General features: G+C 35.0%; 1 protein-coding gene across 2 annotated transcripts; it reads left to right on the forward strand.

Moving 5' to 3' along the window:
- Positions 1-219: 219 nt before the first annotated feature.
- On the forward strand, positions 220-9026 carry LOC133700429 (ribosome biogenesis protein BOP1 homolog). Of its 2 annotated transcripts, none has more exons than XM_062123950.1 (18): positions 220-613; positions 931-1014; positions 1393-1497; positions 1615-1769; positions 4387-4504; positions 4627-4728; positions 4927-5083; positions 5170-5278; positions 5394-5496; positions 5602-5752; positions 5849-5981; positions 6067-6173; positions 6258-6328; positions 6449-6509; positions 7286-7513; positions 7608-7692; positions 8019-8197; positions 8583-8718. In XM_062123950.1, the coding sequence occupies exons 1-18, from the start codon at positions 464-466 to the stop codon at positions 8633-8635; spliced, it is 2151 nt and encodes a 716-aa protein (XP_061979934.1). In that variant the 5' UTR covers positions 220-463; the 3' UTR covers positions 8636-8718. The 2 variants fall into 2 exon arrangements, with proteins under 2 accessions (XP_061979934.1, XP_061979933.1); XM_062123949.1 differs by having other exon boundaries at positions 222-613; positions 8658-9026.
- The last annotated feature ends 4006 nt before the right edge of the window (positions 9027-13032 follow it).

Genomic DNA, 13032 nt, shown 5'->3' on the forward strand with positions numbered 1-13032 from the left:
TTATTTACAGCAACAACTTTAACTTATGATTTAAAATAAAATAAAAATAATAATTTATAAATGATATCAAACACAACCTTCATCACTTACTCTATATTTTATCTCTTAGGTGTTATATTGTTTTTAAAAAATTAATTTAATTTTTTGAAATATTATTTTTAATAGTAACAAAAAAATTTTGGTCAGTCATGAAAATCATTTTTCCCCCCTTCGATGAAGGCTTGCTAGATATCAAGCCTCTCTCTTTTTTGTTGGGCAATTTTTTTTGTACAACTGAGAATTCAGTCGGGCTAATATTAGTAGTCCGGCCTAGTTCTCGTTCTCTATCTCTAAGAGACTAAAACCCTAAACTTAGAAATCCGGTTTCTTGCTTCAGGCAGCCTTCTCTCCGCCTGTAAGGTTCCAGCTTTAGCTCCTGGGGAGAGAAGAGAGAGAGATTTTGGAGAGTTAGACGGTAGAGGCAATGGGGGCGAGCAAGAAAGAATCAGTTGAAGTGGAAAAAAGAGAGGAGAAGAAGAAAAGCAAAAAAACCCAACCCACCAAGAAAGAGAAGCTCAGTACAGAAGAATCCCTGCTTCATAAAAAACAAGAAGACACAGCAACTGATTACAAGGTATGCACCGTTTCATTTTTCACTGCTCTTTCTCTTCTGGGTCTTGCTGGAAAGAATGAAATATTTCTACTTTCTGCAGAAACAAAACAATCACAGTTCCTGCTCATGAAAATTTTTGGTTTTTATGCTATCACAGCTGTTACTTCTATGCTGCAGTGACTATTTTGTGATAAACACTTGATGGGCTATGGCTTTTTTGGTTGTTTGAATTGTTACTTGTTAGTGTTGTGTTTGTTGGAATATATGTTTTTTTCTATGCGTACCGTATTTATGTTCTGGATAACGTTAATGAGGTTTGTGTTACTTTTATATGGTAGGAATTTTCCGAGGATGATTCTTCTGAGGATTATAAATCAGCAGAGGAGTCAGAAGCTGGTGACAGCGAATCCTCTGGAGATGAGGTACATGGTAATTGCCTGAATTTGCTTTATTTATTAGCATACACTGTAAAGAAAAATGTAGTAATAAATTGTGGTGTTATCTAGCATTCGCTGTTTCAGAACAATGCAAGTAGAAGAGAAGGCTGGTTATGTGTAAAAGCTAGTCTATTCATCATGATTGGTTTAGTGGTGGTTGTAATTTGACTGGTGTCTAATCAAAATTAGGGTTCAAGATTTGTTTTTAGTGAAATCCTTTTTTCTAAATTTTTGGCTATTAAACAAGGGAAGTATTTGTCTTTCCCTCTCCTTTGATATTATTAAATTTCATGTTTCACCCGGAAACTTTTCCTTGTTATTGTGATCATTTGTACTTTAATATCCTAATAATGACCATTGCAGGGCTTTCACAACACCGGTGGTAATGAGGGCTTGGCCAATGAAGGTCAGAGTGAAGACTCTGAACCTGATCTGGGAGGTGAAGAGAGCGACTCTTCTGAGGATGAGGTACATTTCTTTTTTCTCCTTCCTTTGATGCTCGAAAAATAAATTTTAATTTACTCGGGTTTTTACTTAATTCCTTGTCAAATGGGATTTATTTGTTTGGTTATTTTCATTCAAAAGGTGGCTCCTAGAAATACGGTCGGTGATGTTCCATTGGAGTGGTATAGGGATGAAAAGCATATTGGGTATGACATTGCTGGAAAGAAGCTAAAAAAGAAAGAAAAACAAGATAAACTTGATTCATTTCTTGCGAGTGTTGATGACTCAAAAAATTGGTGAGTTTTCCTATTATATTTATGCTTTTCTCATGTCAACACTTATCAATGGCAGCAAAATACTCAGTCCTTATTCTTCTTTTGTTAGTAAGGTTTTTCCCCTGAACTATTCTTTAGTTGTGGCATTATTCTATTTTCCTATCTCTGGAGTTATCTTAATGTTTGCGATATTCTGTGCTTCTTTGTACAAAAACTGGGCAGTTGCTGTCATTTCCACATCAAAATCATGGTTTTCTTCTCTCTTTTTGCGATTATGACTAGTAAAATCCATTGCAGCACCTTGAAGAAAAGGCATCCTTCCAAAAACAAAAGTAGAAACTAGTACCAAAGAACCCTCAAATTTTCACTAATCTGGTAAGGAAACCCCAATAAATAACCAGCTTAAGAGCATCAGAGGTTGGGAAAACTATTTTATCAGATAGGAAGAAGAAGAACTTCATTTCCTTGAAAGATTCTCAAGTTACGCCATTCAAGAACATCAAAATATTGGACAAATATCGCAATGCCATGAATTAGATAGGGCCAACATGTTTCTGCTTTATCTGGGTTGGCTCGCCCTCCCATTATACCATTTATAACAAATAGTTGCATATACTAGGCAAAGAGGGAAAAAGGATTTGTCTTTAAGTTGGATTTTTAGAGGCTTGTTGGATGGGAAGGGATTTAAAGATGGGTGGAGGCTGTGAGTTAGAGATAGCTCTTCCTCCACCATGTCTTTTTTTTGTTATGAGGAGCTTAAAGCATGGATTAATGGGCTTATGGTTTTGTGAAAATGATTCTTATTTGCTTTCTTATCCAATGTTGTTGTCAATGTTCTCGATATATTTGACTTAGAGATGAGGGCAGTGGGGTCTTGTGAGAGGGATGCTTGTAGATGTTCTAGATTTCATTTTGTTAGATTTTAAGATGTGGAGTGACCTATTTTGAACTCATCCCCTGTGGAAAGATTCTATGTCTTATAGCATTTTGGGATCCTATAGTTAAGAGAGTTATAATCTGTCTTGAAAAGTGACAGAGCGTTGTTTCTGTTAGGGTTTGCAACTTTGCATTTCCATTATTCAAGCGTGCTAGTTTTCCTATTTAGTGTGTGAGGTATAGATGCTTTTGTAGAAGTGCATTTGAGCTAAAACATCATTATGGTGCTTTCCCATGTGCTTTTCAATAGTTTTGACACATCTTTATTTCAAAATCATCCAGAAGCTCTGGTAAAAGCATCAATTTTATGCTTTCTCAGCCCAAAAGCACTTTTAAACGCAACTCAAACGCGTTAACAAACTCAGCCTGAGCATCTATCTTTGTTTCAGAGTTATTTAGGGGATGCTGAATAAAAGAGAGTGGTGAGGGATTTCCTTCAGTGACAGTGAGGAAAGGAAAGGAGACCAGTTGGTTTGTTGGAAGGTTTGACCTTAAATTGGAGAGTTTAGGACATGTTAATAACTCTTTAGGAAAATCCTTTCATGTAAAAGATCACATCTGAAAACGAGAGAAAAGGAAAGAAAGAATAAAAGAAAAAAGCACCAACCAACCTGTATATAGCTTAATGAGGAAGAAAAGTCGAGCGCTATTTTTCTTATCTGATACTTGTTTTATGCTTAATGAGGATGGTGAATATCTTTTAGAATTCTTTTATTAGTAATTTTTCATAGATATGTTGATGGTAGAGTTTTTTGAATCATTCACATCATTACAATATGTATATATTATGTAAGGGTAAGAGAATAGAATGCAGTATTATGTCATTGTGTTCAATAATTGGTAATTACTTTGCAGATTACTAGATAGAAATTTGGAAGCATTTAAATAGCTTGGGCATAATTTGGCCCTAAAAATATTTGTGCAATAGATAGCACAACATTCTTACCATTTCTTATTTTGGAAAACAAGTTATTAATGTTATAATTTTTTAGAACTATTTTGTGTGTCATAAGATAATTTGCTCTGTTCTGGTAGAAAGGTGTATGGCAGGCATATGCCTGTGCTTCATTTCTGGTGTACAGGCTCCAAGAGCAGTAATGCATTACTGCTTTACTGTCCTGAGCTTTTTCTTCAATACTGGGTGTGAAATATCAAGGTTGCTTAGAATTATGCTATAGTTGTTGTGATTTTTAGTTTTTGGATTGAGATGAAAAAATGATCAATTTTTTTTTGTCAGCGGTTAATGTGTATGTGGGATGTTGAGTCTAAAATGGACTAATTGGCACTCATTTTATGAATTGAAATGGTTGATTTCAACAGGAAAAAAAAAAGAACTCCCGGGACTTTTTAATGATTCTCTAGATTGTTTTCAGCATGATTAGACCACATTCATTCTTCAATATTTTGCACTTCCTTTTCAGGCGGATGAATCATTTTCTTCTCCTTTTCTCTCTTAATAGAATTAATCTTTGAAGTGCGCATGCTTGCAGAATTAATGACTAGACTTTTGAATGATTCTTTAGATTGTTTTCAGCATGATTAGACCACATTCATTCTTCAATATTTTGCACTTCCTTTTCAGGAGGTTGAATCATTTTCTTCTCCTTTTCTCTCTTAAAAGAATTAATCTTTGAAGTGGTATCAACTTTAATCAAGTGTAATCTTAGCTAACTTGTTTGCTAATGTTGATTTTTCTTTCAAGGCGAAAGATTTATGATGAGTACAATGATGAGGAGGTAGAGTTGACAAAAGAAGAAACCAAACTTATTCGTAGAGTGCTCAAAGGAAAGGCTCCACATGGTGACTTTGATCCGTATGCGGTCTGTAATTCAATTTCATGTTCGAATATTTTCATACAAATATGATTTTTTATTATCTTTTTTCACACATATCATGCTTAATGTTATATGCTCAAAATTGATTTCTTTATGTTTTCATTCAGCCTTATGTTGATTGGTTTAAATGGGAAGATTCAAAGCATCCATTGTCAAATGCACCAGAGCCTAAGAGTCGATTCATTCCCTCAAAATGGGAAGCTAAAAAGGCAAGTAATATCATATTATATCAATCTTATATCACTTAGAAAATAAAGTGTCAACTTGTTCACTCTGGTTTTATTTGAATTGCCATCATCTTTTTAATGAGCCATCATTGTGAATTTTATTTGGAGGGGTTCATTTGTGAAAGTCCTGATGTTGTTCAATGCTTCATTTCCGGTGCCTTATGTCTTATGAATCTACAGGTTCTTGGACTGGTTAGGGCAATTCGAAAAGGATTAATAAAATTTGACAAGCCAAAAGAAGAACCTCGTTTCTACATGTTGTGGGGGGATGATGCTAGCTCATCAGAAAAGACTGGGCATTTATCTTACATTCCTGCTCCAAAACCAAATTTGCCAGGTGTGGTCATGGTTTTTTTATTAATATTTTTAAATTTTAACATTGCTTGAATGAATGAGGCTTCTTCATCTTTACTTTGCTTTTAGGCCATGAGGAGTCCTACAATCCTTCTCTAGAATACATCCCAACACAGGAGGAGATCAATTCTTATCAGTTAATGGATGAGGAAGACCGACCTAAATTTATACCTAAAAGGTAACTTAACTAGATTTCATTCACTCAGGTTTATCAGTTAATGGTTGTGGAATTCTTTGTTCAATACTGATCATTTACATACACCTAGCATCTTAACTAGATTTCATTCACCCAGGTTTACATCTTTAAGGAGCATCCCAGCATATGAAAATGCTGTTAAAGACTCTTTTGAGCGCTGTCTGGATTTATACTTGTGCCCTAGAGTTCGCAAGAAACGTGTAAGTTACCAGCCCATATTGGAGATTGAAGTTAGTCTGCACGATACTTGGTTCAAAGTTCTACCCTCTTAAAGCTAATCAGAATCTGTACACTTGATTTTGCAGATTAATATTGATCCTGAGTCTTTGAAGCCTAAGCTGCCAAGCCGAAAAGATCTCAAACCTTACCCAGCAACATGCTATCTTGAGTATAGAGGGCACAAAGGTGCAGTTATGTCAATTTCCACTGAAGCTTCAGGACAGTGGATTGCTTCAGGTTTGGATGTTTATCTTCAATACTTGTAGTATCATCCCACCAAACATCAAATTTGTCCTTTGGATGTGGATCTTATGATTTCATGTTCTTTGAAAGGTTCAAGTGATGGAACTGTGCGATTGTGGGAGGTTGAGACTTGTAGATGTATTAAAGTCTGGGAGTTTGGTGAAGTTGTCCAATATGTAGCATGGAATCCTTTGCCGGAACTTCCTATATTGGCCGTCTCTGTGTAAGGCTAATTGCATTTATCAATGGGGTTTAATTTTCTCAAACTTTTTATCATGCATACAATTAAAGCAAGAATACTTTGGCAGGGGACAAGATGTGTTCCTTTTGAACACTGGGCTGGGAAATGAAGAAACACAGAGAAAAGTTAAGGAGCTTCTGCATGTCGCGACATCTACAGTTCTTGATGGTTCTGGTCTGTGTAAAAATGGTTTCTGCATTGATTATTTTGTAGCTAATGAAAATTTTCTGATATTTTGCTATTTATTGTTTTTCATAGGTAACAAGGTGTCCGCTTGGAACTGGCTTCAAGATGACGAACATGAAGGAATTAGGTTACAGCATTTTAAGGTGATTTTCTTTGCTTATTTTAGACACTGCTCAAATAAAGTAGTTTTCTAGTTTTAATTGAAGATGTTCATTTGAAATTATTCTTAGTATTTTAACACTTGCTCTCTTGGACTCTTGCAGACTGTATACTCAGTGGAATGGCATCGTAAGGGAGACTATTTCTCAACAGTGATGCCAGCTGATATCCTTTTTTCCCCACATCATTTGATTTTATTTTTGTTTCTAGAATGTATTGTTCAATGCATGAAGTCTGTTGGTCTCACATGACTTTTAGGTGCTTATTTTGGTGACTTAGATTCCCTTTATGTATCATTTTCTTGCTCTTATTGGCTCCTATTTTTGTAAGACAATTTCATGGTTGCAAAGGAATGACTGTTCATTCATATTCAGTGAGGAATGTGTTGCATTTAGTGCCATTGGTTGGTATATGAGCTGCATATTAAGATGGATGATGTTTCTAAACTAAAAAAGCATGCATTTCTTTCCATCTCTTAATTATATTCATCAGCAGTTTTTATTTCTGCATTTTGACAATCCTGTGATCTTATTATTTCTCCAAGCTTAGAATTGTCATTTTGTATTCTAGTTTTACTATTTCATGGGATTTTCTTGCATCTGTTTGCCAAACCATGGCCATCATCTTCTGAAGTTCATCAATCTTTTATACTAAATTCTGGTTTTGTTTTCATTTGATTACACATAGAACTGCAAATTCCCTTGTGAAACTATCACACGTGACAAGTGAAACTCTTTATCAAAAGTGTGGTATTCATTTGTTTGAGGCAGTACTTGAGTATATTTTGACATGTGCTCTTGTTTGCATGTCTAGTTTCATTGATATCTCAAAGCTGGTCTTCTATAAACTTAATTTTACCCCAAGGCTGAGTAATTTACTTAAAGCAAAAGGAAACAAGAATACCTATTGCCTTTGATTTGTAGCCTTGACCTATTGATTACGTGATTCAAAAGCAATTCTTATCCACCAGCTCTCAAAGAAATTTACACAAAGACATCCATTTAAGCTGCATGGACTTCCAGTGTCAGCAGTTTTTCATCCTACTCGCTCCATCTTCTTTGTCTCAACAAAGAAGAATGTTCGTGTTTATGATCTCTTGAAGCAAAAGCTGATCAAGAAGCTGGAGACTGGATTGCGTGAAGTTTCCTCTATTTCAGTTCATCCTGCTGGTCTGCTTCCCATTCTTGTTGGTAGATTCTACAAGTAGTCTTTTATATTTATTTATTTTACATTGTTCTTACTCCGGGGTTGACTTCCATGCAGGTGATAATGTAATTGTGGGAAGCAGAGATGGAAAGTTATGTTGGTTTGACATGGACCTTTCATCTAAACCTTACAAAGTTCTCAAGTATGCTGCCCTTTTTTTTGTTATTAGACTTTTCTTTTATAATCATCTTTCTTTCAAGTATTGCGTGACCATTAATGTACGTCTCAATATTTACCTTTGAAGAAGCAGTTACTAACATGAATTCTGATCCTTTTATTTTTTGGTCAATTAAAATCAATATGAAATTAAAAGCAAGTTATGGAGTTCAAGCACCTAGCTAGATGAATCTTGCAGAAGATTTGTACATATAAAATCATGTGATACTCTTAAATTTGGTGTTTGTCCACCTTTTTCTGACATGATTTTGCTTTTCATGCTTTTTCTTATGTGGTTTACAAATTTCTCAGGTGTCATCCCAAAGACATAAACAATGTGGCCTTCCATCGTTCATACCCATTATTTGCATCATGCTCTGATGACTGCACTGCATATGTTTTTCACGGCATGGTTTATTCTGATCTCAATCAGAATCCTCTTATTGTTCCCTTGGAAATTCTCCGTGGACATGCAAGTTCAAATGGAAGAGGTGAGTTCTTTGATATACATGTCGCATACACATGCACACATCGTAAACTAAGGGGCAGATACATCCTGTTTTGAATTGGGATTAGGTTGAAGTTTAGACATACTCTACTAGAAGTAGTTACTCTCAGCAAAGCTGGATGGGGCATTTGTCTTTCCCTCATAAGCACTTGAAGGATATGACTTTTCAATAATAGAACAGCTTTAGCCAATCCCAGATCAGACATCTGTGCATGTGCAGCTATAATTGTTTCACCAGCTCTCAGTTGGGGCAAAAAAAGCTATATATTGCTAGAAGTGGTGGCAAGGTGTTGCTTTGTGGTTAAATCTTCCGTTTGCTGTTTGTAGCTTTTGTCATAACGTTTATGTGCTACTGCATTTACACACAGGTCTAATGAAGCCTTCACAACATGAATTGTCAAGAGGAAACTTACAGTTGTAATTGATTCTGGATTGTTTTGTAGGAGTATTGGACTGCAAGTTCCACCCACGGCAACCGTGGTTATTCACCGCTGGTGCTGATTCTTTGATAAAACTTTATTGTCACTAAGATGATGCAAAAAGAAGCATGTGTTACTTCAGGCCAGTTTGAGAAAGATTGTAAGCCAGATGACAAAGGGATGAAAGTAGCTGGAGAGATGCTGGAATTATATCGAGTGGTAGAAACACAATCTCAGGCATTACAGATAGATTCGTATACTTTTATATATATAAGCATTAGCCGTGTTGCATATATATTATTTAAGCAGAGGCCTTGATTATGATTTTGACTCTGATACAAAATTTAGACTTTGATCATCTCATTAATCCAATTCTTTTCTCTTTGGGTGGAATATCCCTTGTTCAATTTCTTTTGTAGCTTTAATTAATCAGTTAAATGAAGCAAGCAATGGTTTGAAGAGATACTGCCTGGAAACATGACAGGTGGTTCGGATATGGAGAAGTCAAATGGGTATTTTAAGCTTCCTATTCTGGACTATGCTTTTAAACTCGGCTGTTTTCTCCTAAGCAGAGATTCCAGAGCAGTACCAGGAGACCAAATGCTAGACATTAAGGGTTTTTAGTGACATTTTTGAATTTAGAATAAAGCTGGAAAGTGTGGTGTTTTCACTGTTCTCATTTTTACTGTGCATTCTCTTCCAAATCATGGTTGATAAAACCCTGAAAATAAACAAACAAACAAATAAAAATATATTGGATGCATATCTAGGCTTAAGTACAGTTGAATCTTAAAATACACCGAGATGGGATAATCAATGGGACGAAAAAATCAGAAATTAAATGAAAGGGCATTGTAGTAATGTTAACAATCACTACACCAAGAGCAGCCGAGGGGAAGAAGACAACCAAATTTTTGCAAGAAATTATCGTAAACTCCACAAAAAGAACAAAAAAAATTCATGATAAAAGGGAGCAAAAGATTGTGGTGGTAGATTTAAGCGAATCGGGTACACAAAATTGAGGGAATTAAAGTTAGGATAAGGAAGAAAGATTGAGGAAAAGTTAGGGAGAAGGAGAGGAGGGGAGAAATCATCCAATCCTTCTCATTTTTCCTCTTCAAACCTTCATATTATAAGGTACCTTTACCTTATATACATTGATTTGTTTAGATAGATTTAACAAAACAAATTCCTAACCTAAAACAACAATTAATGACAAATAAAATAGCCCATATTACCAATGCAAATAAAATAACCTAACAACATAAGGTCCTGATATATCATTTAGCATAAAAAAAAACCTAGCAAACACAACGGTAAGAGTGTTAAAAGAAACAGAAGACAAAAAGGAAGCAACTATTGTTACCATAGCTAAAACAAAAATATTGATCAATCCAACAATCATTGGAGGAGCAACTTAAACAGAAGTGAGAGTGGGAGAGCTCTAGAAGCTGACCACAAAGCTTAGAGTTGAAGAGAAACTAAACAATGGATGAACTATAAAAGAAAATTCAGACAGATTAGCAATCAAGCACTGTGTTACCAAGTTTCTCTCAAAACAAAACCAAAAGCACGAGCTGCCAAACAACAACTAAAGAGCTGATTAGAAGAAAAAAAAACAGCCCTTATAGGACTGAACAAAAGAAAAGAAAAGATAAATATATTAAAATAACACAGGGAAAAAATTATAATGATAGCGGAAACTCAAATATTACCTTGAATAACAAAGAGAAAACAGGACTGATATAAGAAACAACCCGAGCACAAGCATGTAAGCAACAAGAGACATGAAAAAAATTCAAAATTCAGATCTAATAGAAACATGGCAAACCACCGGAAAAACAAAAAAAAAGCACAAACAATAAAAAAAATAAAAAAAAAAGATGTGAACTTACAATGTAACATGGCTCAAAGAACCCAGCCAGTGAAATCAACAAACATGCAAAACTGTTGATTGGAGCCACTAGGTTTTTTGCCTTGCCTGGACCGGTCCAGTCACCAGGTATCGGGTCGATCTACTGGGCCGGTTCGGGTTTAATAACTATGGCATAAACATCATCATAGGACCCGTGTAGTGATCCCTCCAAATGTTACTCCTCTAGTGTCAACCATCGATGAACCACCAACAATAGTCAAACCTACAATTAACTTTGAAGACTAAATTCTTCATGATGAAGATGAACCTAGTTCTTCTGATAATACATAGGTGGAACAACATGTTGATTGGAGTCCTCCGCTGTATGACTCAAATGACAAAGTCGAGTATACTGGCATCCCTATCATTTATGGTCTGTACGGGGATGAGATTGATTATGACGATTCTAACAATGAAAAAATATCTTCTAAAGAATCCTTTGGCAATTCATAAGAATCCACAACCAGCGCTTCTACAACTAGTGATTGCGCAGGCTATCAGATTACCACACCCAATTCTGACATCGAACATATCAATCTCTCTTCTGTTATTAAACATATTGAGATTAATGTTCTTATCTTAGGCTATCCTTCTTATCCCGTTTGATGTCTTTATGATACAGCTTGCAATATATTATTGGCCAAACAACATCTTTACCTAAAAAAGTATGACAAGAAGCTACGCCAAAACATACATGAAATAGGTAGCCAATTATAAAACAAATAAATCACAAAGAAAACCAAACAACAAAAGGAATAAGAACAGGTAAAGCATGTAGGCTAGAACAAAGTAAATAACAACATAAATTGTACTAGAATTGAAATGGACGAATGACAAAACCTTCGTCATCAGCATGCTAAAAATCCAGAACCCAACATTAGGTTCCATAAGAAACCATGAAAATCTTCTCCTTATTGATAACCAAAACCGAAATGATATTAGCAGCCAATAAACAAACAAAATAAATCACAAAGGAAACCTAAAAACAAAAGGAGAAAGAAAAAGAAACAACCAGAGCAGGCAAGCGATCCATCCAAAAAAAAATAACAGAAACTAAGCTGGAATTGAACAGAAAGCTTCACATGAAAGAAAAGTTTAACAAAAAAAATGAAAAAAAAAATCTCATTTGCATTAAATGCCAACATTGAACAGAAAGCTGAAGGATTCTCACAACTTTCACTAAACCTAAGTTGAAAAATTCAAGGACATGAATACTAAGTAAAGCAAGCAATACAACTTATCCAATTAAATGATTACTAAACTGACAATATTAATCAGCAAGTTAAGAGGATAATAACATGGATAAATACAAAAGAAAAACTACCAACACTGATCACGGTAGAGTGCATAAAAGAAGGGAAGGATCAAGAATAAGAAAAGTGCAAACTTAAGACTCCAATCAGTACTTCTAAAGGTACAAAAGAATTCTTTTGCTGAATGATCTATAACATGTGATTCTTAATATCTCACATGGTAGTTGATTTATAATTGTCAGTCAACAATTACCTGGACAAGGAGCTTATCAATAGAAAAATTGAATTCTTCTCCCCACATTGGATTTCTTGAACCAGCAAACATTGAGCTGTGACAGCAACAAAGTAAAGATAAATAAATGGAGCAGAACATAGTTAGAGACATAAAGTAAAAAATCTAAATGAACAACTTGTATCAAGATGATAAGGACCTATGCTAAAACATTCAAAATGCTTTTGTGAGATGTGTCATATGCCTACAAGGAAAAAAAACAGAATGGGTATGGGTGAGTGATTAGTCAAATGAAATGAGGAGTCAGTCACAAGCATAATGTCGATGACCTACATGTCCAAGTTAGGAAATTAATACCTATAACAATACAAATGCCCAATAGTTTTTTTCTTTCTTTCTCGATATCCTTATGTTCCACAAAATTTATGACATGACAATTAGATTATTAATCCCATGAAACACGATAGGTCCATCACAAGCACCATATTAGTAGAATTGGCCTGAGAATCTCCTTTTAACTACCCCATTTACAAAATAAGTGCAGAACTGCATGTCAAAGAAGTGGAAAATTATTCCGTGAAACAAGCAGCACACAAGTTTGCAATAGGACTGGAGTCTAATATCTAACAATACTGAGTGTATACATGATAGCTTCAGCTAACCATTTTAATTTTTCAAGTTTATAGAAAATCACCTCAAACAACCAAGTTAAGGGTTATATTTTGGTCTGAACTCCCAAGTACTGAAAGTTCAAGCATTTCAAGCTTTCATTTCATTTCATTTCTCCTACCACAATCCTCAACAACAATAGAACAACTGCATATTTAAACAAACAACAAGCAGGGCATGTCAAACATAAAGTACAATCTCTCCCTGTAGCATATATAAGATTGCAAGAGATTTGAATAAGGTACATGAACTGTCTATGTGAAACCTTTTTTTTTCCTACTATGAAGTCTCTAACAAATTAAAATCACAAAACTTAATGACCTTCCTTTC

The sequence above is a fragment of the Populus nigra genome, chromosome 8 (assembly GCF_951802175.1).
Source record: "Populus nigra chromosome 8, ddPopNigr1.1, whole genome shotgun sequence".
NCBI lineage: Eukaryota > Viridiplantae > Streptophyta > Magnoliopsida > Malpighiales > Salicaceae > Populus > Populus nigra.